The 26,492-nt window shown below is 40.0% G+C and overlaps 1 protein-coding gene across 6 annotated transcripts in view; it reads right to left on the bottom strand.

The window, feature by feature from the left end:
* Nucleotides 1-26,492, bottom strand: part of ASAP1 (ArfGAP with SH3 domain, ankyrin repeat and PH domain 1) — a 367,393-nt gene that overhangs the window by 71,211 nt on the left and 269,690 nt on the right. For 4 of the 6 annotated variants that reach the window (XM_036890485.2, XM_036890480.2, XM_057497737.1 and 1 more), the window contains 6 exons: nt 24,136-24,265; nt 22,773-22,858; nt 14,097-14,172; nt 12,848-12,970; nt 7,027-7,127; nt 2,624-2,693 (listed from right to left, as the gene is read on the bottom strand). In XM_036890485.2, coding sequence (XP_036746380.2) covers nt 2,624-2,693; nt 7,027-7,127; nt 12,848-12,970; nt 14,097-14,172; nt 22,773-22,858; nt 24,136-24,265 — 586 coding nt within the window. The remainder of the gene's footprint in view (nt 1-2,623; nt 2,694-7,026; nt 7,128-12,847; nt 12,971-14,096; nt 14,173-22,772; nt 22,859-24,135; nt 24,266-26,492) is intronic. The other 2 variants (XM_036890482.2, XM_036890487.2) reach the window with 1 other exon arrangement.

Below are 26,492 nucleotides of genomic sequence, written 5' to 3'. Positions count from 1 at the left end.
TTCAACACACAAGTTCAGGGCTGTCTGTACTGTGTTGTACAGTCTAGGGAGTTGTGCCCTGCTTTGGACCATCAAAGAATTCCAGGCTGCACACACAAGCACACGCCTCTCCCACATGCTGACTCCTAGGCACTCCTGAAAACCAGAGGTAACATCACAAATAACTGTGCGGGTTTACTGTGAGGATTAAATATGACATTGCATTAAAGTGCTGGTGAATGCCTGGCAAGTGCTAAGCATTCAAAAAATGTGAGCCACCATGATGATGGTGACAAATTGGAGCGCTTTTGAAAAGTCAGTTAGGTGATAGGAATCTTTACTCTTACACAAAAGAACACAGGGTCGGAATGGAGATTATTTCCTCTACAAAACAGGCTGTGATATGTGCTTAGAACATTGAAAGCCCAGCCCATGGTGGATACTCAACAGATGTGACCTCTTTTCTAGGTGTTCCTGATCTAGGATTGTGTGATCAGAAATCCTTATGATAAAGCTCCACAGGTATTTTAATCACCAAAATAATGAGTAGAGCGGGTCCCTGATCAGCCAGCAAATGCTGACCATTAAGCACTCATGGAGGTAGTTAAGAGTGAAATCCCAGCGTTCACCAGTTGTGTGACTTGGGCAAGTCACCCACCAATCAGTAACAGCATTTACCTGGTGGGCTGTGGCAACAGTTACATGTGGTGATACACATAAAACACTTTGCACAACCTGGCTCATAGGAGTGCTTACTGTTACTTACTGGTGTCCTTTCTACTGTGAGAGGTTCTTCACAGGACTACCATCTTACGAGGTAACAGTACAGAATTAGGTATGAGCAGGTCAAAGTCATCTCACTTTCCACCTGTGTATCTTTGATGCCTAGTCCAGCACATGGCAGAGTGGAAGCGTAATAAAACATTGCTGGATAAATGAGTAACTGTTAGATAGCCTCAGCTGACGGAAGTCTATTGACAGGGTTTCCAGTATCACATGTGTGGCTTGTCACAACTGGCAAGACAGTTAGAAGATCCCAGTTGGGCTGTCTGAGGGCTAAAGACCCCAGAGGAATCACCTCAAGGGTCCTGAAGGGAACAAGGGCTGGAGATGACACAACTGCCCTAGTCCCATAAAGGCCAATAATTTCTAAGATGCATGCAATCATCTAGCAGAAAGGACTTGGCCACGGTGTGTTCCAGCTACCTTCCATGTGTCAAGGTCTATGAAGGGGCTGAAGAAAGAAAGAGAACAGGACCCGGAAAGTGCCCGTGGGGAGCATACAGACTAGTCTGGTAGGATGACGGAGCTCTGCAGCAAGAGAGGCAGAATGGAAGGGGCACATGGACCAAGGTCAGAGAGACCCAAGTTTGAGTTCTGACTCTGCCAGTTACTAGTCAAGTCCTGGTGCTTCTTTGTGCCTTAGTTTCTTCATCTGTAAAATGAAGGTTAGATTACACATGGCCTGTAGGTAAGATTAAGTGAAGTGAATTTTATGCAATGTCTGGCATGAAGAAATGCTTAGCAAGTGGTACTTCTTTTCCTCCTCAGCATAGGGAACCCTGAACTCGACTGTGAATAATGGAAACTGCCAACCGAACAAATGCTCATCCCTCATTTCTACTACACTGTTGGCAATTAAATACTTATCACGACTCGAGGACATCACTCGGCACAGCACAACTTTTCTCCGAGCAGGGGCTGCTGGGTTACAACTCATGCACCTTGCAAAGACTCTTGGTGTACTCTGCCCTTTCAGATACTCTGTATTCCCACTCGATACATTTTCCATTACAATCTTTGCCTTTTTAAGAGTAAAAAACAATTTCTTCTTAGTTTTAAAATGGCAAAATAGTAATTACTTGTTTTACTGTACATCTCTTTGACTACCACTAAAATTGGGTATTTTCTGACAAATACATGGATTTTGTTATAAGAGGACTTTGAGCTGGAAATAGGTGATACAAAACCTAAAATAAAAATTCTAGATAGATTGTAGGTATCAACTATAAGTACGTAATGTATATGTGCTGACAAAAATCTGAAGAGAAAGAGACTCCAAGTGTTACCAGCTTAGCTATTTTGACTTTCTATTAATTTAAATTGCCTTTATTCTGAAAGAGAGGTGAGTCATATTTGAGGCAATTTTATTATTTCAGTTTTACTTATATGTGTTTCAATCCTTTAGCATGATCACAGACTTTTTGAGGAATTTAAATAAATAGTAACAATAAAAAGACTGAACCTATTTTACCTGTATTGTTTCATTTCCTATATTACTTTTTCATACAAAGAACGAACATCCTCTGTCATCTTTATTACCAAGAAAACTAGGTTTTTCAAAGCAAACCATAATATTTATCCAAAGATAAGACTATAAAACTAAAGAGTAGCTGATTTGGTTTGAAAGAACAAAAGACAAAAGGTCCTGATGAAGCAACAGAGTGAGGCAGGGCACCATGTTACAAGACCAGACCAATTTTTTCTGTAAGGGAATATTCTAAACATCTGACCCAACTCTATACATTAAACATACTTGGGAAAATTTCAGTGTACTGGTTACATTACAGGTTTGCTTTCTCATCTACATGGCATGGCCAAAAGGCGTAAAAGGGACACATGGTAAATTACCAGACACACTTACTGTGGCGTGTGAGATGGTCAGAATCCCATTCTTAACAGCACACTTTCTTCTCTGCCACACTTTACGGAGCCTAAAGAACAAGTCAGACACAACCTGATATAGTATATAGCTCACTCTGGGGCATGCAATTATATGGTATTATGCATAATAATCATTAAAACAAACAGAACAAAAAATAGCAAAACAACCTAAAACCAGAAAACCCACAGAACCAGAAAATTTTGGTTACCTTTTATTATCCTAGGTGGAAGGTAATTCAGACTAGCAGAAATGTACAAGGATGTTGATTTTAGCACTGTTTTTGATAGTGAAATGGGAAATAACAGGAACAACAGAAATCTAATAGAAGGAGAATGAACTACAGAGTATTAGGTAGGAGTTTAAAGGGGTAAATCATGTCCATGCTGATTTACATAGATTTCTAAAGCATGTTGATGGAAGAAAGCAGCTGTTTTTAGGTAATTCAGGTATTACCTAGTAATATTTTTTTAAAACCCTCAAATTTCAGATGTATATAATGGCACTCTATATTTTCTAGGGGTATATAAATGTATGTATGAACAAACAGGGAAGGATCTGGAAAGAGTGGCAAAAAGACACAGCACACTGCTCTCTTGGAAGGAGCCCAGACCTGTATTAGGGGTGGTGCTAAGTTTTTAACTGTATCTGTAAATCTTTTACAAGAAGGCTCTATTTATCTACTGCTTCTTCAATTACAATGAGATTTTTAAAAAATTAAGTAACTCAAAATGTCTGCCAGGCAAGGAAAAATGAAAGGGGCTGGGGCCAGCTGGGGTAGGAGGGCTGCCTTCGGATTCAGAGAAAGCAGCCTAGGATCCTGGCTCAGGGACTGATCACCAGCAGTTTGAAAACCTCTATACCTCTCTGTCAGGAGTCTTTCAGAGACAAAATATTGCCTCTGAGCCCCAGTAAGAGAACCATTCAAGAGTCCTTTGGGAAAGTAAACTGGCCAACCATTCACAAGCAGCCATGAATGATGCACACTTTGAGAATTTTGCTTTGAGGACACTGAAGGATGGAAAAAGCCAAACAGAACCAATTAGAACTTGGCAGAGTTTTGGGGGTGAAGCTCCAAGTACACGGGAGACTGCGTGGCAGAGTCGCACCTGTGCGGGCAGGTGCAGATGTACTAGTTGAGACCTTTTCCAACAGGTAAATAGAAATGTACAGGGAATGGCAAATCTCCAGGCCAGGAGGCACCTCTGGTGTCATGGAAACAAGTATTAGAGGAGACCACTTTAGCTTCTCCCAGGCATTTAAAATAATACCATCCTGTGTTTCCTTTTCCTTCTTAAATTAGTCCTGTAAGAAACCTGCCACAACACGAACTTAAAACCAACTTTGAATACAAATACTGTCATACTTCCTACCAAAACATTTAAAAATGTCAACCAAACAACCTAAGAAACTCTTCAACATTAAGGAAATTGTCCTGATTCAGTGTATTCATTTTATTTAATTAAGCCTTTATTCATTAGTTTCTTTCAAACATGTGTATTAAGGAAACACAAAACAAAACAAAAACCTGTACACTCTAGCACCGCTTAAAAGCCAAAGTAACATGAAACCATCAGTCTTCCTGGTTAGCAGAAATTGCTCACGTCGGGCCTCCGGATGACCAGAGGAAGACGAGCAATATGTCACTCCCTTGCTCAGCAGGAGAACAGCCCAGTCTTGAACACCCTGAGAACTTCCACTGCTGAGACTCCTTGGAAGAGCAACTCCGGTGCTCCCCGCCCTCCATACCGAGAGCTTTGCAATGCTCACTGGCACAGCTCCTGGACACACCAGGGACCTCTGCCATCTGCCCAGTGCGCCCCACAGGATCACCAGCTACGCCATGCCCACCCCGGAATTTCAGAAAAGGAACTTCCCATTAGGAAGTGGCCTGGTATAACTAAATGAGCACCAACTCTGATGCTCGACTGCTGGGGCTTTAGTCCCAGCGCCATTACCTTGTGAAATATGAGAGGGAGGTAGCCTGGCACTGAGTCAGAAGACCCAGGTTAAAATTTGCTCTTATTCTTATTGTCTGTATGATTTAGTCAAAGTATTAATCTCTCTGGATGAGCTGCTTTATCTGTAAAAGGTGAGGTGAATGAGCACTACTTGGCAAGGTCTGGCAGGCACACAGCAGATGCTCACAAAAATTTTAGAGTTTGATCTAAACAGTTTCGATGAGAAGATTCTGCTGACCTTTTTGGATGTGTAAATATTAACTACTTCACTTAGAAACGTGCAATTCTAATGCCAAGAAAATCCTTGTGACTTTAGGTGAGTAACATTAAAAATATGACTGTTCTATACTTCTGTTCAATATTTATATAGCAGTACACTGTTGCCTACCCCAGACAACATTCTCTTTCCTTTTCCATGGGAAAATAACAGGTCGCTGTATTTCAAAGAGATGCTTGAACCACAGACGGTCAGAAAGAAAAGGTGAGCCTGATGTGATCCAGCATGATGAACTAGGAATTAGTAATGAATGTACACTGGACACCATGCAGTGTGGGCTACAACTTCGCCAATGTATCAGCTAAGAAGAGGCCAGTTTAAAGCTGTGAGTTTGGTGACTGGCATTTGTTTTCTTCTTTTACTTTTCATAGGACTTAATTAAAGTTAACAAATATTCACTGATACGAAGAGCCAGGTGCTGAGCTATTTCCTGGGGATGCTCTTCTCTCTTGCCCCACGTGCACGAATCCTGCCGGTTCCTCCACCGTCATCCAGACTGTGACTCCTGCTGAATGTGTTCATGTTGCTGTTCCCTCTACCCGCACCATCTCCATCAGGGTTTCAGCAGCCACCTCCTAATTGGTCTCTCTGCTTTTGCCCTTACACCCTGTACAGTCATTTTTCAGCACAGGAGCCAGAGAGTGCCTGTCAGAAGATGTCAGATCATGGCATTCCTCTGCCTAAAACCCTCCAATGACTCCCATCTCACTCAATGGCTTCCAAAGCCCCCATGGTTGGCACCTGGCCCACTCTGATCTTGTCTCCTGTGACCCCGGCTCACTCACTCTCCTCTAGCTATGCCAAACTCCTGGGAGGCATCACAATAGGAAGCATGCTCCTGGCCATTCTCTCTTCGCCAATCTCTGTACCGATCATTCCTCACTTTCTTCAAGTCTTTGCCCAAACACGACCTCACTCAAGTCTTCCCTGACCACCTGTGTAACTGTGCGAACCACCCCTACACACCTGCAATTCCTTGCCTTGCTCTTTCTCCACAGCGCATGGTACCACCTGACTTCCTACCCATTTCCTTCCTTATCGTTTATCTCCCCCTTAGAATGTAAGCTCTGTAAGGGTTTGTTTACTGCTATAGTCCCACTGTCTACAACAGTGCCTGACACAGAGTAGGACTCCCAAAAGATACTGTTGAATGCCTGCGGAGAATGATGAGCAAAACTGAGTGATCCCAGAAGTTTACAGAAGGGTTGCCATTTTAACAGATTCAAACAAAAAATGTGTATGTCTTAAAGTCAAGGGGCACATATCCACAAGCAATCAGTAAACAGGAAGCTTTCTTTGAAAAAAGAATGACAATTAGCAAAGTCAATCATTAAGATTCTCCTATGTATTGACTATGAGGCAGACTCATTTGTTCAAGGCAACAGGAACTGGGCCAGGGTGACCAGGATGGGGAGAAAATGGCAAAAGACGAGGCTGGAGACAAAGTTGGGGGAGATCCTACGCAGTGGGAACCGTGGGGCACTTCTAGCATGGGAATGGCCTGATGTGCTTCACATTTTTTAAAAGCTGCTCTGACTGCTGTGTTGAAATGAAGAGAAGAGTGAGGGGCCCAGAGAGCCCAGGTAGATGGCTGCTACAACAGTCCAGAAGCGATAACGGAGGCTCATCCTAGAGCAGGGCAGAAGACGTAGCAAGAAGTGTATTATTTGTTAGAAATGGAAAGGCTTGTTGTCAGATTAGCTGTGGTGCAAAAGGGAAGAGGAGTCAAGGCCTACACTCAAGGACAGGGTTTGGGTGGCCAGGTGTGCATCCCAGGTGGCCAGGTGAGTGTCGCAGGCAGAGAAAACTGCAGTGAATAAAAGCAGGGAGGGGGATGAGCATGAAGCCGGCAGGCCATTTGCTTGCTTTGGGATCTTCCCAGTACCTGCTTTCTTAAAGTTGCATGTCACAAGTCATAGGTACCATTTAGGGAACACAGAACAATTACTGCTTCTTCTAAAGACAAAAGGTTTAATTTGAGACTTACTTGAGCAAAACCAGTGTGTGTCAGGTCTGAAGCTAGCTCATTAGAAAACTTTTAAAGTATGTTTTCTTATCTGAGGATGGGGAAAAAGTTCCCAGGTCACCAACACCCCAGGAAGTATGCCAAGCGTACACAGGGACACTGGGGGTGGGCTCAGACATACCCATCACTTTTCTTCAGCAGGTACCCCTTCTTCTCACTGCCATATTCCTTATTGCCCTGGAGCTGATGCATGCTGTATCCTCCTTGCCGGCTCTGGGAATCCTAGAAAAGAGAAGGCACAGATTCAACAAGTGCTGGAGAGGATTCTTGAATCCTTGACTCTATGCTTCCACTGAGCTGCTGCCCACTACTGGGACTGAGGGAATTATGAATTTTAAGAGCTGTGAGGTCCTTGCTTTTATTCTAAGGAGGAAACCAGGAAGGTAAGCAGTCTCCAGAATCACAGGCAAGTCTGAGGCAGGGGACCTGGGGCCTAGGTCTCCTACTTTTAGTCCAGAACCCAGCTCTGCTTCAAACACACGCAGCAGCACGCTGTTCTGTGACTACACCAGTCTACAGTGGTGGCAGATGCAGGCACAGGACAGGCTGGACAAACTGAAGTGGCTCACAAAACAGAATTCATGCAACCCCAAGGTATTCTCACCTTGGGTACACCTTTTCTTCCTTCACATATTCTGCTAAAAAACCATAATAAAAAGTGCATCTGCTGAGTGAGGTATTAAGAACTGTTATAATATTCTTGTTTTGTAACTAACTGGGGCTCTGTAAACTATGCCTATAAGCATGCTTTTAATGAAAAAAGATGACTCTTTGGCAGTGCGAAGTGTAGGAAATGGCAAAAGGGGGACAAGGGCCAAGAGAACAATGCAAATATAAACAAGCTTGAGTTATCACTCCCCCAAGACTTTCTCTCATCATTTCTAAAGCATGACGAGACACAGCCCTGACACTGTGCGATAAGAAATAAACTAGCCATGTTGAAACACAGAATGAGAACATGGGGCTTTAGACACACAAGTAGGACAATACATTCTCACAAAAAGTATCGACTTACTCTCCTAGACTTCGATCAGGAAGGGCAAAAGCAACAGAGAAAAAAAGGCAGAACATTTGATAATACAGTTAATTTCATCGGTAGACATTGCTCATAACTTAAGCACTTTTTATAACAGAGAAAACATCACTGTAAAGGTAATTAATACCAAAACACACACCTACCTTAAGAATAATGATAAACTCTGGTTGATGGGACAATAAAATATATTTCTCAAGTTTTATTTCAGACATTTGAGTGAGAACACAAAAAAGCTGAATGAAGCAACATGAAATACACATTTCACCAAGATAAAGTGGTTGACAAACCTCAACATGTGTGTACAGGGAATCAATACCTCAGTGAACCCCAAAGTGAGTTACTTAGAAAATCTGGAGACACAAATTGTGGGATGACTCTTATTTTCCCCCAAAGTGAAGAGAATGCAATAATAATGTGCAATTCAAAAACACCTGAAATGTGATGGTGAAGCAGCAGAAAGGCCGATCAGCCACTGGTTATTTACCGATGGCCTGTGAACAGCATACCTTTAAGGTCGCGATGGCATCTCTGGCATTCGGGATCCTTTTAGACCAAACAGTATGTGCTCAGTGAATGCAAGTTAACGTTAATAACAGCTGGAGGAAAACCTCTAGGGCAACACACCTTGGTAGGGCTACTCTACATGCTCAGCATATCTTGCACACCTGCTAAAAGCAAGGAACTGTGAAGGTACTGAGGACCCTGGGTGGGACACAACCCCCATCTCTGAGAAAGGGGCTTGCACGTTAGACCTCACACTGTCCTGCTCCCTCGTGTAGGTAACTGAAGCTAAATAAATGCCCACTTTACCAGGCAAGCTGACTCATACCAAAGAGGAGATAAACTAGTCATTTTCCTAATTGAAGTCATTTATTTGTCTTTAACTGGTCAGATTCCCTCCAGCTGAAACATCTAATTGGACAGTTTTAATCACCTAGGGAGGGGTGGGCAGGAACTGGGATCTAGGCATCTCTCTAAATTCTCCGACATGTTCATTTTCCATCAGGGTCCACAGCCTTGAACTCATGGCAACTTGGCTCACTATGTCTTCCCTGATAGGTACAGCCATACTTTCTGGACTGTGCTATGTATCAGACAGGCAAAGAGAGCAGCCTTCCTCTATCAATGCCTCTAGTGACTGTTCCCAGTAACAAGAGCAGTGATACACATGGTTTTTTTGAAAGAGTTAGCAATGTGTTCATAATACCAATAAGGAACAATTAGGACAGAAAATTAGGTTGGGTGGTGGAGAACTGAGGCATGGCACAAGAGGCAGAGATAAACAAAATCCACAGATCTGCCTGCTCTAACTCAATGAATCACATGATATTTACTACGAATCTGGACTCAAGGATCTTTGCCATATCTATACCTCCCCAAAACAAAAGCAAAAATCTGAAATCTCCTTGAATATCAGTTCTTATTAAGAGAGTTTAACTTTCTTTCTTAGAATACACTGAACTGAATTAAACTTCCCGAGTAATTCCTCAGTCTAACACTTTAAAACTATGCGTGTCTAACCTTAACCCATTTGTTAATCTTTAAAACAAAAAACTGTTTAAAAACAGAAAGTATTCATCTTTATTAAACAAGAATTTAGATACTGATAACTTAGGAAAACTATTATATTCTATATATTAACCATTAAGATATTCCTTACAGATATTTATTACTAGCCTAAATAAACTTCAAATTCTGAATAACAGACATCGAATGGGCTTTGCTATATACATCAGACAAATATGCTTAAAAGGTGAAAACAGTGGCTGAACCCTAGGCTTTGACCTTAGAAGCCTATTCCATTAAACCAAGCATGAAAGAAGCAATGTTTCTGAAGTCTAGTATCAACAATCTTAAATTAACTACTAGTGCGTTTTATGGCTTAAGAAAGTCACACAAATATTTTTGTACTTTGAGAAATGATGGCCATTTAGCTTACTTAGCAGGGCACTCCAGGTAAATGAAAAGAGGATTTTAATCTTTTCTGAGGAAGTAAACCTTGGAGAATTGTAAATAGTAATAATAATTAACAAAATAAAGCACAACTGAAAGAATGAAATAGGTTCCAAATCCTTTGACAGCATACTAAAAATTATGTATTCAGAAGAGAGAAATGCAAAGCAGAAACTGGTTCAGGCAAAAAATATAAAAATAAACTTGAACAATGAATTTAAAATAAAACCTTGGGGAATTTCATGTAAGCCAAGAAATGTAAACTACAGAATGAAACTATAGCATTTTTTAGTTCAATTTCCCATTCTCTATTAGCAGTACAAATTACCTTACATTCTTATTAGAAAACCTTATTAACATATAAAATGCATTAGTAAGGAGTAAAATCTCAAATCCTTTTAAGCTGCAAGAAATTACTCATTGATTTAATGGGGTCATAAATATTTCTGGCATTCAATCTAAAGCTAAACCTTATTACAGAAGCTTCAAATCTCTCATGCAAGGTGTGAGTGGGGGTAAACAAAGGCTTCCTTCTACTTCATCTAATTAAATATCTGTCTGCTATGGTAGATTTAGGGTACCAGGCAATGTGCTGGATACTGTTGAAGAGAGAAAGTAGTGAAACACAGAATGTGTCAAACAACTTGCAAACCACACTCTGATGGGCTAGTGAGAGAGACTCAAACAAAAAGTTGGAATTTTTGCAATGATGTATGGTTATCACCATTAAAAAAAAAATATTTTCAGTCCTAAAAAATAGTTATGTAGCAAATAGTTCTCTTCCTGGAGGCTATTATAAAAGGTTAAGATAATTAAGTTTATAGAGCACCTGCTAAAAGTCCAAGTATTTTAGTTTGACAAGAAAAAAAGAGTCTACAGAAAATCTGGGGAATCCTATTGACAGCTCAGATTCTTGGCACTTCCTTTAATGGAGTCAAGTTAGAACCTGGTGGACTGAGGTCAGATGATTTGTTCGGTGCTTTTAATTCACCAGGTTGTTTTTTACGTTACTTTACACTCTTCTCAAAAGGTAGTGCTATGCCGAGAACTCTCTGGAGATAGCCTCCTTTCATATTTAATTCATTAAAAAGCATTACCTTTGAAACATATTTTGCATGAGGGATAATGAACAGCATGAGATGGGGCAGGCATGCTGTGAAAGATCAATTTTACCTGTAAAATACTCTGGACACGGTACTAATGAAAACTCATCATTTATTAATTTGGGATGGAGTTAAAATTAATCAAATCATGTGCATTTCCTCATGTACATACTCCGTCAGCTAACACACACTTGGTTCTTTAGCTAGCATGAGCGGAATGTATCAGTCGCTACACAAAACAAAAAGGGACTGTAATTGTCCTTTTATTTTTCTCAAGAGAGCGTCCATAGACAGGAAGGAGGTAATCCTGTGTGACAAAACAAAGGTAGGAAGTGGTTAAGTGCACATCAGAAAGTTCAAAACCTTGCAGGTTTCTCTCCAGACAGAAACCTACCTCTTACCCCCTTCATTTAGGTCTTTCTATTGCTCTTGCTCTGAGGAATCGTTCAAGACCACTTCTCCTATGATTTTGTATAAGGAGACCTCAAAGCACAGGTGTAGATGCTGGCTGAGCCTCTGGACAATGTGCGTACAGCACATATATCTTCCTGGCCACTGAGGCCTGCTTCCACAGCTTAGCAGTTGCCCAGTGTTAAAGGGCTATAGACATCTCTTGCTTTACCAAGACCCAGTGTGCACATAAAAACTGGATTTGGGGAAGCAGAAGAACAGAGGGCTATGTTCACTCAGTAAAGAGAACTTACAGGGTTAGTGTTGCTGGTTCAGGGCCTCCATGTTTGAGGGGGTTGCCCTTGTTTTTGGTTCAGATTCATGAAGCCCTTTCAGAAATTTTAGGAATTTACAAATATTCAATTTGCCACTATAACACAGTATCATGACAAACATAATACATAGTATACTCTGTTTTATGTGATTATTAAATACTGCATTTGGACACTGCAGTTAAATTTAATGCATTATAATTTCATAATACAAATGGGTTAATGTTCATCTTCTCCTGTATAACAAGTGGTGTTCACTGTCTAATGTGCCCTCAGCCTGAACCCCATGCCCTGCAGCACATCCAAGGCCCTCCATCATCAGGCCTGAGCTTTCGCCTCAGAAACCTCATCTCTCACTACTTTACCCAACTCGTCCCAAACTGCAGCCTGTTGACAGTGCAGGCAGTTTTTCATCTCTGATCCTTTTCTGTTTCCTCTCTTTGTTGGCACAACACCTCCCAGTATCTCTTACAGCATTGATACCACTTTAGGTATGATTGCTTGTTTATGTGGCTGACACTACTTGAGAATGAGCTTCTTGATGGAAGGAGCTTAATGCCAGAACAGCTGCTGGCACGGAGTGGGTATTAATTAACTGTTTCAACAACAAATGGACAAATGAGATTTGCATTGAGGGATCTGCACTGCACTCACCTAATACCTACCATGCAATGGAGTGTACATTTCAGTACACAAGGACTATCTCACCTTGACTTTCCTTTTAAGGAAAGGGAAACTTTGGGACAAAACCTCTACACGAGTCTGTATCAGGTTATTTCTCTATTTCCCTGGCAAAATGAGACAGGCCCCCTTTGGCTACCTGGAAAGACTGAGATGAGCTGAAGAGGACATGGGGTGTGCACTTCACTGCCTGGCCTTTAACAGTCCAAGAAGATGTGCTCCTGAAGTACACATCTTCAAGGCCAGGATGGAAAATCTGGAGCCATGAAATTGCAGATCAGGGCCTAAGGACATTCTCTTTCATAAGGAAAGGGAAATAAAACAGTTCTCCAGCACACACTTGTGTCTTGTAGCTCATCTGTCCCTACAGCCACCTTGGAGGAAGCTGTTGAAGTGCCTGTTTGCAGATCAGGAAACACAAAGGCCATCATGAAAAGCCCCACTCACACTGTAAGCCCTGTGGGAAATGTGGAGACCACCTACTTCTTTCTGATCAAGTTGAAGAGAGGATTTTATTAAGTCTCGGAGTGCAGTTAGCTGTTTCTTTTCTTCATCCTGGGTCTGTTTAATCTAGGAGAGAAAAAAATTGCTTCTATCATTTACCTTTTATACATTTATGAGCAGAGTTTAATTCATCCAAATATACCACTCATCAAACAGTTCAATTATATAGTTGATTTCCTTATTAAAGTCCTTTAGATGATCTCATTTTTTGTTTGAGAGGCACAACTGACTCCTTCTGAAAGTACCAGTGAGTTCTGAATTAGTAAATAGTGCAACATGCTTTCTTATTAAATAATGCATTTAGGCTAAACAATTAACTCTGAAGCACCATTTTAAACAAAGTTAAAAGATAATACTGATTAATTGCTTCTGGTTTTTCAAAGGGTGGTAGTGGGAATACCACAGTGTGATTAAATGGGCTAGAAGAGAATCTTAAGAAGTACTGGAATCCAATGGGCTCGTGTATCTATGAAAGTTTACAAGGTATTTCATGACAGTGAGGGACTAGTCCTGTTTTTTTCAATCACTTGGAACATGCTGCAGTCTTAACCATGTTAACTATTATAAGAAAATTAGAAAATACACACAGCTATAAATTGTAAAGTTGTATAAAAATGTAAGGTACTTTTTGTAACCTTATTTGAACATATGTAGCTGCATTCATAAAACATATACTTTTAATATTATTCACTGCCAAGTGGCTTATGGGGAACAAGTTGGACATTTCTACATATGCACTTCATATTTTTCTCAAAAATATTAGTATAAAACCCAAATCTAGATATTAGGGAAAAAAGATATATGAAACAAGCATGTACCCCACCTTGGCCCCCCACCCCAAATCATTAACCTACCTCCCAAAGACAGTCACTTAATTTTATCCTTCTAGGATTGAACATTCGTTCTGCAACTGCTGACCAAGGACACTCATAGGTGATACTAATGAACCCCAAATGCACAGCCATCTAGAAGCAATGGCTGTACATTCCCTTCCCTTTTCCTCCCATGCCCCAAAAACGTACTCTGCAATACCTGATCACTGATGACTTCTCTGAGTTAACCTGTAAGTTTATCTGGCCTAGGTTTACGCTGACATATCACTTAACTGTCTTTTCTTTAATATTCTTTTAATACAGATTTCAAATTTACTGATATGTATCTTTAAAATGCATATATTTTATTAAAAACTTACATTATACAAATCAGCAGCCAGTTTTTCAATGTACTGCTTCAATTTATCAGCTGTTTTCAAACCATCTTGAAAGAAACTACAATGGAAAAGATCAGAAATTTACCCGCAGTAGAAAAAAGAAAAAAACATAATTATCTGAAAAATCTGAAAATACCCATACATATATTTACTCTCTACGTATCTACACAGAACACTTATAATATTAACTTTAGTATTTTATGAGATGTATCAATAAACAGATTATGGGCACCATTTGACATGTGCTGGCAGGTTATCACACAGACATTGTAAATTACAACTGCTGTCCCAACCCAGTGATTTTGAAATGTGTACACCCATTAAAACCAAATAAATTAAAGTTCCTCAAGTCCCACAGGCCATATTCCAAACACTTGGTTTCCCAGTGTTTTTGGGCCTAGGCCTATGTGCTAGCCCTAGTAGCCCTAGAGCAGCAGGCCACCTTATACACAGGACAACTCCTGGTGGTATGTACTGGAATTCAAAAGAGACAGACCCACACATTAACCAGTGAAATATCAAGAAGTCAAACTGGACACTCTAGGAAGAGATGTGACTCAACTAGAAATCAAGGCCACAGCAGAGTCAGTGTTTTTGGTTTCCCAAAGGACCCCATGAACCACAGGGGGTCAAACTGATGGTGCTGACTGAATTGGAGAGCTTTATCCTACCATGTATATGTAGGGTACATCATTTCACCCTGAATGACGATAAGCACCGACACAAGCCTGCACGTTCACACTTTACACGAGTTACTTCACGTCCTCCTCACAAGCCTAGTGAGTTAATAAGCACTTCAATCTCATCTCCATTTTAAAGGATAAACTGAGGCACAGAGTGGGTACCTAACTTGTTCCAGTTGCTCACACAACCATTAAGAGGCAGAACTGGGATTTGGATCCAGGTTCTGACTCTGACACCCCTGCTCTTAACTACCAAAAAAGAGATCGCCTGTCTGAATACTTCCCCTTATGAGCCCCGTTCGTCTCTCAGTGTTTAGAACTTTCTCTTCCCTACTGGAAACTTCTCTAACCATGGCTGCACAGCAGATCATTCCTCAACGCACTTTACCTGTGTTTTTGTCTCTCTACAAAAGGATGAAGCCCTCAAGCGTAAAGCCTGTCTCTCATCTCCCTATCTCAGCACAAAGCAGATGCTCAGTGAATGGCTCAGAATGAAGCTATCAAAACTTTTTAGAGCACATCTTGGGATATATACACATACACACACACACATACACAGTTTTTATTATTTTATACATAAAATAAATATATAATATTTTAAGTATGTGTATATATTTAGCTTAATAAGTACATTCAATGGAAACAATACACCCTTATCAGAACTGGCCTTCAGAATGATGACTGAAATCCTACAAGTTCCAAAATTTTTTAAAGTTGATGCCTTTTATCAGAGAATCCTTACCAAAGTGAGGAAGAGGAAGACTACCTTTTGAATGTCTTTCAGCAACAGGAAGGGGAGAAAAGGTGGCTTTCTGGCTAACCATTTAACTGGAAACTGCATTTAAACTCACATCTTCTAACATTTGGGTTCTCATCGCTGTCTACAGGGATGAAAGTTGAACTTCTACAATTGACTAACATTTATGTGCTGGCCTCTAAATATCTTTCTGGCTTTATCTCCTACCATTTTCCCTTAAAAAATTGGGCTCCAGCCAATTTTCAGTCACTGTTTCTCCAACCTGCAATACCCCTCCCCACTGCCCTTGCCAGCCAAACTCTATCACAGCTCAGCTCCATTACTGCCTCCCGAAGCAGCCTTCCCCAGGCCCAACAGCCAAGCGATGGAAACTTCCAGCACTTGCTTGGGCCCAGGCCTATGTGCTAGCCCTAGTAGCCCTATAGCAGCAGGCCGTCTTATGCACAGAGCAGGCCACCCATCAACATTAATCCAGGAAGCAGTGTCTGCCAAGGAGGCAGAAGCATGGCTGCCGAGTCCATCATAGCAAAACCAATTTTGCCCTCTGATCCAGCACTTAAATAGCTTCTGTAGAAAGGGTATGAAGGCAGAACACGTCAGGACTTTTTACAACAGCAAAAGCAAGGGCTTTAGGGTCAGAGGACCAGGCTCTAGGGTTTACTAGCTATGGAACCTTACCAAGTCACTTAACTTCTGCCCATGTTACCTGGATTAAATGGGGCAAATAATATAAATAACACGTATGAAATCACTCAGCAAGGTGCTGGGCAGTTAGGATGTGCTCAGTTAATGTTGGTTTTCGTCCCTGGAGCTGCACAGGTTTATCATATAAGGAGTTACTTCCTTCCCAGAGGAGTACAGATTCTATGGTAATATTTTTGTAAAGGTGTTTCATTTTCACTTCCAACATAAAAATAAATTAATCACCACGATTGCTTATTTATTTATTTTTTTATAGGTGAGTTTAAATGAGAATGCTTTAAATTTGTGTTTTCCAATGGGGTAGCCACTAGTCACAGGCAGCTAATTTAATTAAAACCAAGTAAATTAAAGCTCCTCAAGTCCCACAAGCCATATTCCAGGTGCTCTGTAGCCACATGTGGCTGAAGGGTACATGTTAAGACAGTAAAAAATATCAACATTTTCATCACTGCAGAAGTTCTACTGGATAGTGCTGCTCTAGAGAAGAAAGTAGGTGAAGTGAGATTTGAATAGCAGGCAAGGGATGTTTTAAAACAAATTTTAAGGAGAAAGAGAGTACTGTTTAGTTTGAGATGGCATTAATAAAAATGAAGAGCCATTTATCACTGGTGAAAGCATACTGGATGGGGGACAAACTCCTTCCAGTTAAAAGGCTAAAGACCCAAACAAATCTACTTTCCTGCAGTTAAATTCTTCAGAATATTAAAAACACAGACTGAGAAAAATCAACATAATGAGAAATCATTTTAATCTACAAAGAAAAGGATCAACATTTAACTTGGAAAGGCAAGGCTGAACTGAGCCCCTCTCAAAAAGTTATCTACGGACCACAAGTGTTGGGAGAGAAACAGATGGGGGGCATGCATGGAGAGCAAAACAGTCCTGACAGTCACTGGTAACACCGCAAAGAGCAAAGGCCAACCTGCTACCGACTGCACTGTCTCGCTGGCGACTCCTCCCCAATGGGGGCTTGATTCCCCCTCCTCGAGCAGTTCAGTCCCAGCTACCTAGGGGAAGGGCTCCGGGCCCCAACCACGTATCACCCGCCATAGCAGTTTAATGAGGGCAGGGGGCCCCTCTGTCCTCTGTTTCTTTCCTCCCTCTATCTAAGCTGGCTCAGGTTCAGTGGAAATGCACAGGTCTAGGAGGCAAAAGCATCTATTTTGGCTCTAAACCTCACTATATGTATAACCTTGGCAAGTAATTGACCCTGTGTGAATATGAGCACGATTATCTCCAAATGTGGATGTTTTCTAGCTTCCAGGGGTGTCAGATGAGCTACTACAGATAAAAGCAATCTAGTAATTGGTAAGTGAGGCTCAAGTATCAGTTCTGATAGCCTATCACTCAACTTGAGCACGTAAGCCTTCCCAACAGAAGGGGAAATCACCTCTACCACATCTCACTTGTCCTTTAGCTACATTCTCTGTATATTATTGAAATAGAATGAGATCTTTGGAAAACAGATTAACAGTAATAATAATAAAAATAATAATTATTATTATTCTATAGGCAGTTAGCATGCAAATAAGGATTTACTGTGTGCCAGTCACTCACTGTTATGCACAACTCATGGAATATCCCTTTTTACGAGTCTCATTACAATCCAACAAAATAGGCAATTATTATCATTAACCTGTAAGACAGACAAGGAAACAGGCTCAGAGCTCAAGTGGCTTGACTAGGGTCATCTAGTCATTAAGTTCACAGGTGGGATTTAAGTATACATTTTCCTATCTCTGCAGCACAGGTAATTAAAGTCAGGCTGATCTGGGTCCAAATCCTGGCTCTCCCTCTGAATAACAGCATAATCTCTGGATCTCTGGATCCCTGGGCCTCGGTGTCCGTATGCAAGGAATGGAGAGAATCTCATGTACCTTGAAGAGTTCTTGTGAGCACTGAGACAATGTTCTCAAAATGCCAGCCAGGCACAAAGAAGCAGTTCAATACATGATGGCCACAGGCTAGCAAAACGGGCTTCATTATTTCTCTGACCTTAGGGACACAGGATTGGCTTCACTTTTCAAATAAACCATTTGAAAGAAATATGACTATATTTTACTGACATAGGGCACTAGAAAAACGTAAGCTGCCAAGTGATAGGCAGAAGAGCCCTCACATTTGCGCTGCCAGGCTGTAATACACCCACAGCTGTCAAGTGCAAGCTTGTGAGAGTCTAACACGGTCACCCATCCATCAGGCAAGGCTCATCCTCCTTAGAACGAACCAGAATCTTCTTCATCATGAGAAGCTACATACTTCATTTTTTTAAAAGTCATTCTATCCCCCAATGCTGGAGAAAGGAAAACACTATGTTCTCTCCATTTTTAATTTAGGAGACAAGAGTTATCTCCCTGACCCCCCTTATCACATTTTGCTTGGCTTAGAAAGAGGTGCTACTTGTCAAAAGCTAAAGGCTCAGAGAGCTTATTTTCAAAAGAAGTCAGGATATCTGGAGTACCACAGAGTGTACAGTACTATAAAACAAATTAAAAAAAAAAAAGGCCTCTTAACAAATCAACCATCAACCCCCTTCTGAAAGCCTGATTTCCAAGCTTCGGGGCTTTGACTAAGTCAGGTACTGATTTCCAGCTATCTATGTTAACAGGATGTCATTATCTCCCTGATACACACAATGTGTATCTTGTGGTATTTAAGAAACTTGAATGTACAGGGGTTAATTAGGGTAAGTACTAGTTAACTGCAAACACATCTTGATGGTTCAGAGTTTATAAGAGTGGTATGTAGGACTCACATAAGGAGATACTTAAAAATTAAGACGTCCAGGCCAATGCCAGGCTTACCAAAGTAAGACTTCTGAAGTACTAAAAGCAGGCACCCTGGAGTTAGAAAGACCTGGGGTCAAGACCTGCTTCCATCACCTTCTAATGAAGTTCCATGAGGACATGGATCTTTGCTTTGGTTTTGTTGCTATTTTGCATTTTAGAAAATCGGGATAAAATTCATGTAACATAAAATTCACCATCTTAAAGTTACAATTCAGTGGTTTTTAGTATATTCACAATGTTATACCACTATCACGACTAATTCCAGAACATTCCCATCACCCCAGAAAGAGACCCTGCCCTCCTGGAAGTGAGTCCTTACTACTCCCTGCCCCTACCCACCCAGCAAATGATAAACTGCTTTCTGTCTCAGTGGACTTGCCTTTTCTGGACATTTCTTTTGAATGGAATCATACAATATGTGGTCCTTTGCATCTGGCTTGTTTCACTTAGAATTAACATCTTAAATGTTTGTCCACATGGTAGCCTGTAGCAATACTTCATTCCTTTTCATGGCTGATTAATATTCCATGTATTGCTATACCATCAATTGATAGATATTTGGGTGTTTCCATATTTGGCTATTGTGAATAATACTGCTGTAAATACTCATGAATGCTTTTTTGTTTAAATGCCTGTTTTCAGTCCTCTTGGGTAGAGGACTGAAAGTGAATTGCTAGGTCATATAATCCTATATTTAACTTTTTGAGGAACTGCTGAACTGTTTCTAAGGTAGTTGCACTAATTTACATTCAAACCAGCTAGGTTTTGAGGATTCCAATTTCTCCACAAACTCACCAAAACTTACATTGTTTTGAATGTTGTTTTTAAAAAGTTATAGCCATCTTAGTGTATGTGAAGTTGTATCACATTGTGATTTTGATTTGTGTTTTCCTAATGACTGATGATGTTGAGCAATTTTTCATGTGCTTGTATACTTTTTTGGAGAAATTGCTATTCAATTTTTTTGCCCATTTTTAAAGTGGGTTATCTTTTTGTTGTTGAGTGGTAAAGTTCTTTATATATTCTGGATATTAGACCCTTATCAGATAAAGGATTTGCAGGTATTTTCGCCCATTCTGTGGGTTGTCTTTTAATCCACTTACCTATTTTATTTTTTGGTTTCTTGCGTTTTCTTTGTTCTGACACATTTATTGAACATCTATTAAATGAACAGATGTGACTCTGGACAAGTTCCCCTTTCTTTCTGAGCTACAATTTCTTGATTGCTTTTGATAAATGCTCACTATGTTTATAAGTGCTCTTGGTTCTGCAGATCATATTTGTTGGGTACTAAAAGGAGAGGGAGAGCAGTAGGATAACATGTTTGTTTTGAAAGCAGTGTTACTGACAATGCTCATGTTTCAAAGTGAGGAACAATTGGTGTGGTTGAATTGTCAAGGGTAACAAAAAAAGCCAAAAGCTCTTCTATTCTGCTTCCTTAATGTTTCCACTGTAGTAGCTGCTTCCCCACTGAGGAACAATGAGTAGACAGATATTACTGGAGAAAATTCCCTCTTGAGCACCACCTGACTTTGTATTGAAAACCATTTGGCAACTGGAATAAGTACACAGCACATGAAATCTCTCTCTTTAATCTATGTAGAGGATGCTTTACAGGCCCATTACATTAAGGGTTTTGAAGGATTGACTGTAGTAGGAGAGATAAGAGGCCTTCTTAAAAGAAACTGCCTTGGCTTCCTGCTGTGACAGAATTCTTGAGGGTCAACCACAGGGCAGCTACGGATTGAATCCCATTATAACCCAGTTCTACCACTTGGTATCTTCGAATCTCTCTCTGTGCAAGGAGGTTTTTACTGTGAGGGTTTCCTTCTGCTGATCCTTCTCTGCCCTGGGGGTGACTTCTACCAGATTCCACTGAGTGGCCAAACTTCAGTCAGCCTCCGAGCCTCACCCTGCTTTCCACCACATCCTTCAAGGAGCTCTCCTTTGTCTCCATGGCTACAGGTGTCTCCTCTTGATGTCCATGTTATAAGTCACTTCCTCAGTCCATTATGATGACTGACGGATCCCACTTACTTCCTGTACCAGACAATTAACTCCGAGAGCAGATGTCTTGTTTTGTCCCTGGACTCCAGAACTCAAAAGCAGCTGGCCTTTGTTAGGAGATTAATACACATTTGTGGGAAGGGAAAAGCCAAGAACCACAGCGTAAAGGGAGGATGCATTAGCCATACAGGTTCAAGTTGCTCCTCTTTCCACCTATGAATAGTTTAACAAACATGTTTCATTTTGGAAATCTCATGTTTGTGGAGACTAAACTTTCCTCTACAGACTTAAAGAATTTAAAATCAGAAAAGATTTCTAAAACCAGGTAAAATCAGATGTGCTGCCGAAGTGTAACTGAGTAGACTGAGACATTCACTTATTTCTATAAGAAGTTCCAAAGCAATGGTATGTTTCCAGAAAAACTGACATTGATCAAAGATGAAAATTTCCATCTTAAACTAAAATCAGGTACCACCACAACACTTTTCAAGGTTTCACATGCTCCCCACTACACTATAGAGCCAAAGGTTAGTCCAGGTCTTTAGCATGAGAGTTCCCTAGGCAAACTTTATTTTAAAATGTGAAACTGTTTCCACTTTAGTGTATTATTTATGTATTTGGAACATATTCAAACAAGGTAGAATTTACTTTGAAAAGAGGAAAATGTTAACAAATCAAATTTGTGAAATAATAATTTGATCATTAAAATAACTCTTTAAAGAAAACAAACCTATACAATAAAATAAATGCGTGAGTCATTTTTAATGCCACTTAGAATCATCACAGCAGCAAACACAACATAGCAGGCACTGGGCTAGGCACCTTTGTATGCATTATCGCACTTAATTCTCACATCTTTGCAAAACCAGAGGCGGGTCTATGAATCTTAATGCTACCTGACAGATGAGGACATTGAGGTTTAAAGAAACACTTGATAAAGATCATACGGTTACCCAGTTGCAGAGCCAGGATTTGAACTCATCTGTCTGACTCAAGCCTTGAGTGTTTCCCATAATAATAATGCTGACCTCCTTAAATGTTTCAGTTGAATACAAAGATCTTCCTAGACATAACATTAAAAAAGTTGGCAATGGGCACATCTTCACACAAATACTCTACTACAAAATCCATGAAAGCTCACCCAGTATGTAAACGAGAAGTCAGTAAGCAAAAGCTGTGCCACAAAATCTCAAATGAAAAATTTAAAAGCCCTGTAATGTAAATAAACAGTAATGGTGCCAATGTGGAAGAATGGATACCTCTCAAAATATATCACCAATTATAGAGGAATCCAGGTACAAATACAAAGCATTCTTAATGCACAAAGGACTTAAATTTCACTTCATTTAGATGGTGAAAAAAAAAAAATGACCCAATCATAGGTAAAATGACAAGTAAGGGAGGCAGGGGAGGGGGTCACCAGCAAGGTCTCTTCAGTGACAGGGATGCATATACCCGTAGCAAAAGCTTCACAGACTGTCAAGACCAAAATTAGCATTTATAAGACAGCATTCTCAAGTAGCCCAACAGTTGTACTGATTTGAGTTACTGATATATTGAAAACACTGAAGATGGAAGCCAGTACTATTTCTTATCCTCTGGCTGTGGAATGTTATTATATCACTATACACAGAGAGCAAATAAGACAAGAAAAAAAGAATCTAGAAAACCTGTGGATTAAAGCCTTACTTAAGCTAATAATTATGACTTCGATACTTACTTGCACTGGGCATGGTAATACTTTATAAGATTCTGCAGCAGATCCACACCCTTTTTGGTCTTGATTTCATTAACTTTAATGAGATACTGTGGAAATAAAACAGAATTGTATGTTGATCATTACAAAAGGGTTCTTCAGTCATGGGTATGGGTGGCAGAATACCAAGAATTATGAACCTGCAGCCTTGGCTGCCTTTGAACAGTGTCAGCTTAATTTTGGGAATACCGATTTGGCAGTCACAGTGTACAAAACAAGCTGGTTAGAGGGTTAGCATTTTATAACCACTTAAGATAAGTTTACTAGACAAGCAGAAATCAAACACTGCAAAACATTCTGGAATAACTGGTTATTTCCTTCTGGTGCAGTGGGTCTCAAACTTATAGTTCATGTGGTCAAAACCTAAAAGTCGAATTGTTCTTCACAGAAAGCAAGTAAAATAGCATTCTCATGAGGAATATGCCATAAGGTATTAAACTTTAAAACCAAGGAGGTGAACCAGAAAGAATTTTTGCTGTTCAAAAATGAAAGAATAAAAATTAAAACACAAAATAAATAAAAATTAAAGTACAAAATAGAAATTAAAATAATTTTTGTAGTTAACTAAGCAATACTAGTTCTGATTTTAATTACTTGCCAAGGTTTTCTGTTGATATTGTTTATTTGCTATTCACTTGTTTCAATGTATGGAAGTATTCATAAGTAGACTAGTTCAAGAAAGAGCTAAAGGTTTTGGGGGTCAGGTTGGGGGAGAAAGAATACTTAGGGAAGAAAAACCTAAAACTGAGAGAACCCTATCTTTTTAAATATTTTTTGAAAACTGTGAAAGGACCTCCTTACACAACAGCAGTATGGGAGCAGGCTGGTCTCTGGGTGGAGAAGTGTGTTCCACGGGAACCCAGCTAGAGAACCACTGCTCCACGTTTAAGGCAGCATGCTTTTCGTTACATTTTTTTCATGAACTCAGACTTTCTTAATGACTATTTCATATAAGTTTTCATTCAACTGGACACATGGTTAGAAAATAAAACATGCTCTAAACCTGTACCAGAAAAACGTGATATTCTCCAGTGTTACCCCTCACCAAAATTATTTTCCATACTCACTCGCAAGCAACATTAAAGTTCTCACCAAAGAATCCCGTTTTGGCTTAAATAGCCCCACAGGACCAAGGCTCAAAATATGAGACAACAGTGAAATGGTGGATCCCAAAAGGCTTGGAGAAAAATGGAGATTAGAATCTTTAAGGAACAGTCTCCTCTGCTAATACTCACACAACCTGCACTTAAGCACAGAAACTGCTATGACTAGCAGGGAAGATCACAGGTAGTACATTTCTAGGCAGAGTTGAGAAGTCTGTTCTTACTTCACACATTTGGAGCTGAAAGAGGCGCCTTTCCTTCTCCATTTCTTCTGCAATCTCAGCTCCTGTTATCTCCGTGCGGATCATCCCATGCTGCTTCGCATGCTCTCTTTTCTCCTTTTCAATTTTTGTACTGTAATTAAAGCAGATGTCATCATTAAACAAAAAGAAAAACGAAAACCACTCATGTCTTTCCTTTAATGTGAGCTACTACATTGTTTAATGCATCTTAATCATTCAACTATCTGGCATTAGACTGAACAAAATAAGGATTGGAAGAAATCCCAATCTATAATTTGGAAGACTATGAAAACATTGTGGGAGGGGGCCAAGAAATGAGGAGAGCCCACATTAAACCAACAGTCCCTGAGGCCAATGCTCAGCTATGACGATGATACTCTGGTACTAATACCAATGGTAACAGCATTTCTTTTCGAAAATCCAGGTAACATGAAAACCAACTTCTAATTGCAGAAACGGCTTGTAATTTCTAGGTGTGAATGCAAAGACTAACTGATTTAGCCTTCAAGTCATCTTTTAAATTGTGTTGGTAGGAAATCAAACCCCATAGAAAGCCAATATACTTAGCTATGTACAAACACACTGGAAAATCAACCCATCAACTCAGTGGAAAATGTACCACAAACCTGGTTGGGATTCACTCTAATATCCTAATGCCGTATCTAAGAACCTCCCTCATCATGCCACACTGGCAGTCAACAGGTGATGGCAAGGATCTTGCCAGAAAGACAATAAACCTCAGCTGTCTCTCTACTGGAGTGGGTGGGAAGAGAAGCAGCAAGCTACTGATGCTTGAGAAGAAACATGAGAAACAGGCATAACTCAGTAGTAGTAATACTTCTGGGTTAATGTGATGATGTGACCATACGTATTCATTTCTTCCTTCAGCAACGCCACTAAAATGATAGGGAAGTCATAAAAAAAGTATCATCTCCCAAAGACAAGAATGGGAGACAAAAAAGGATGAGAGAATTCAACAAATATTTGGAAGAGTAGGTCTAAAGAAAGAAAGAGTAAGAGAAAGTCTGCACCCTGAACGACAGGGTTCCCTGCATCCCTGGCCTGGGTGGCTCCCAGAATATCATCATAAACAATCACAAGATGGGGCCAAGGGAACTGAATGGTCCCAGAGACAGGTCTTAAGAAACTGACATTTAGAATACTCCTGATAAGAAAGCTGTCTTGACATCCTAAAACTTACAACCCAAAAAAGGTGGTTCACTTTCTTGACAAGCTTGCTAATGTACATGAGCTTTTGATCAACTTTTGGGTGCCTTGCTCTGAACTATGAATGGGCAGCCAATGATAATTGTGAAAAAGCTCCAAAATGAAATGGAGAGAACAAAAAACAAATGGGGTGGGAGTAGGAACCAAAGGCAGAAAGACAGCAGAAAAAATTTGTAAAATATAATCAAATTCTAAGAGAGCTAAAATACTGCATCCATGAAACAAGAAAAGGTAACTACAAAAAGGCCACCAAAATAAAAAGTCAACTGAAATGGGGGAAGAAAGGTTGAAGAAATAATCTAAAATGTAATATAGAAAAATGGGACAGAAAAGAGAAGAAAATATTAAGAAAAGTTTAGAATGTTTAACATTATATGATGAGGAGCTTTAGGAGAGTAAAAAGAAAAACAGATGGGAGGAATAAGAAAAATTTCTAGAACTGAAGAGCTAAAAATCACAAACAGAAGATCAATGCATACACCATGGCACACGAGCAAACTTGGTGAAACCTTTTATAAAGAGGAGACCTCAACATTTTCTAACTGAAGATAAACCAAAATGCCCATGTTACACAAAAAGAAATGGGAATCAGAAATAACAGTGCAATGCCTTCACTATTTTGAGCAAAAAATTATTATAAAATTAGGATTTTACACTTAGTCTAACTCTCATTCTGTGTGACAGCAGAATCAAGGTATTTTTGGACATGTCAAAATCTGAGCATTCTGTCTCCTTTAGGGCTGTGTCTTAGAAATGACTGGAGATGCTGTGCCAGCCAAACGTGGGGCTCCCCCAGCAAAGAGGAAGCAGCAGAGCTACTGCGTAGGGGGCTGCCCAGGATCACTGACCTAAAAGAGCTCTGGAAGGATGTCCCCCACACACAGTAATATACATATGTGAGGTTCTTTGTATATAGAATATTAATAGGTGTTGGACATTGGATGGAAAAGCTAATAAAAGTGTAAGGAACATTCATATAGAACTAATATGCAAATGAAATAAGGCAATTATTTCATTAAGAAAAGGCAAAAATTGTACTATAAGAATGGAAATTTCATCATAATACAACATTCAGATTGGCAATTTAATTACTGACAACTGATTTAACCACA

Source organism: Manis pentadactyla, chromosome 3 (genome assembly GCF_030020395.1).
Source record: "Manis pentadactyla isolate mManPen7 chromosome 3, mManPen7.hap1, whole genome shotgun sequence".
NCBI lineage: Eukaryota > Metazoa > Chordata > Mammalia > Pholidota > Manidae > Manis > Manis pentadactyla.
The sequence above is the reverse complement of the archived record's forward strand: the minus strand, read 5'-3'. Positions and strand labels throughout refer to the sequence as shown.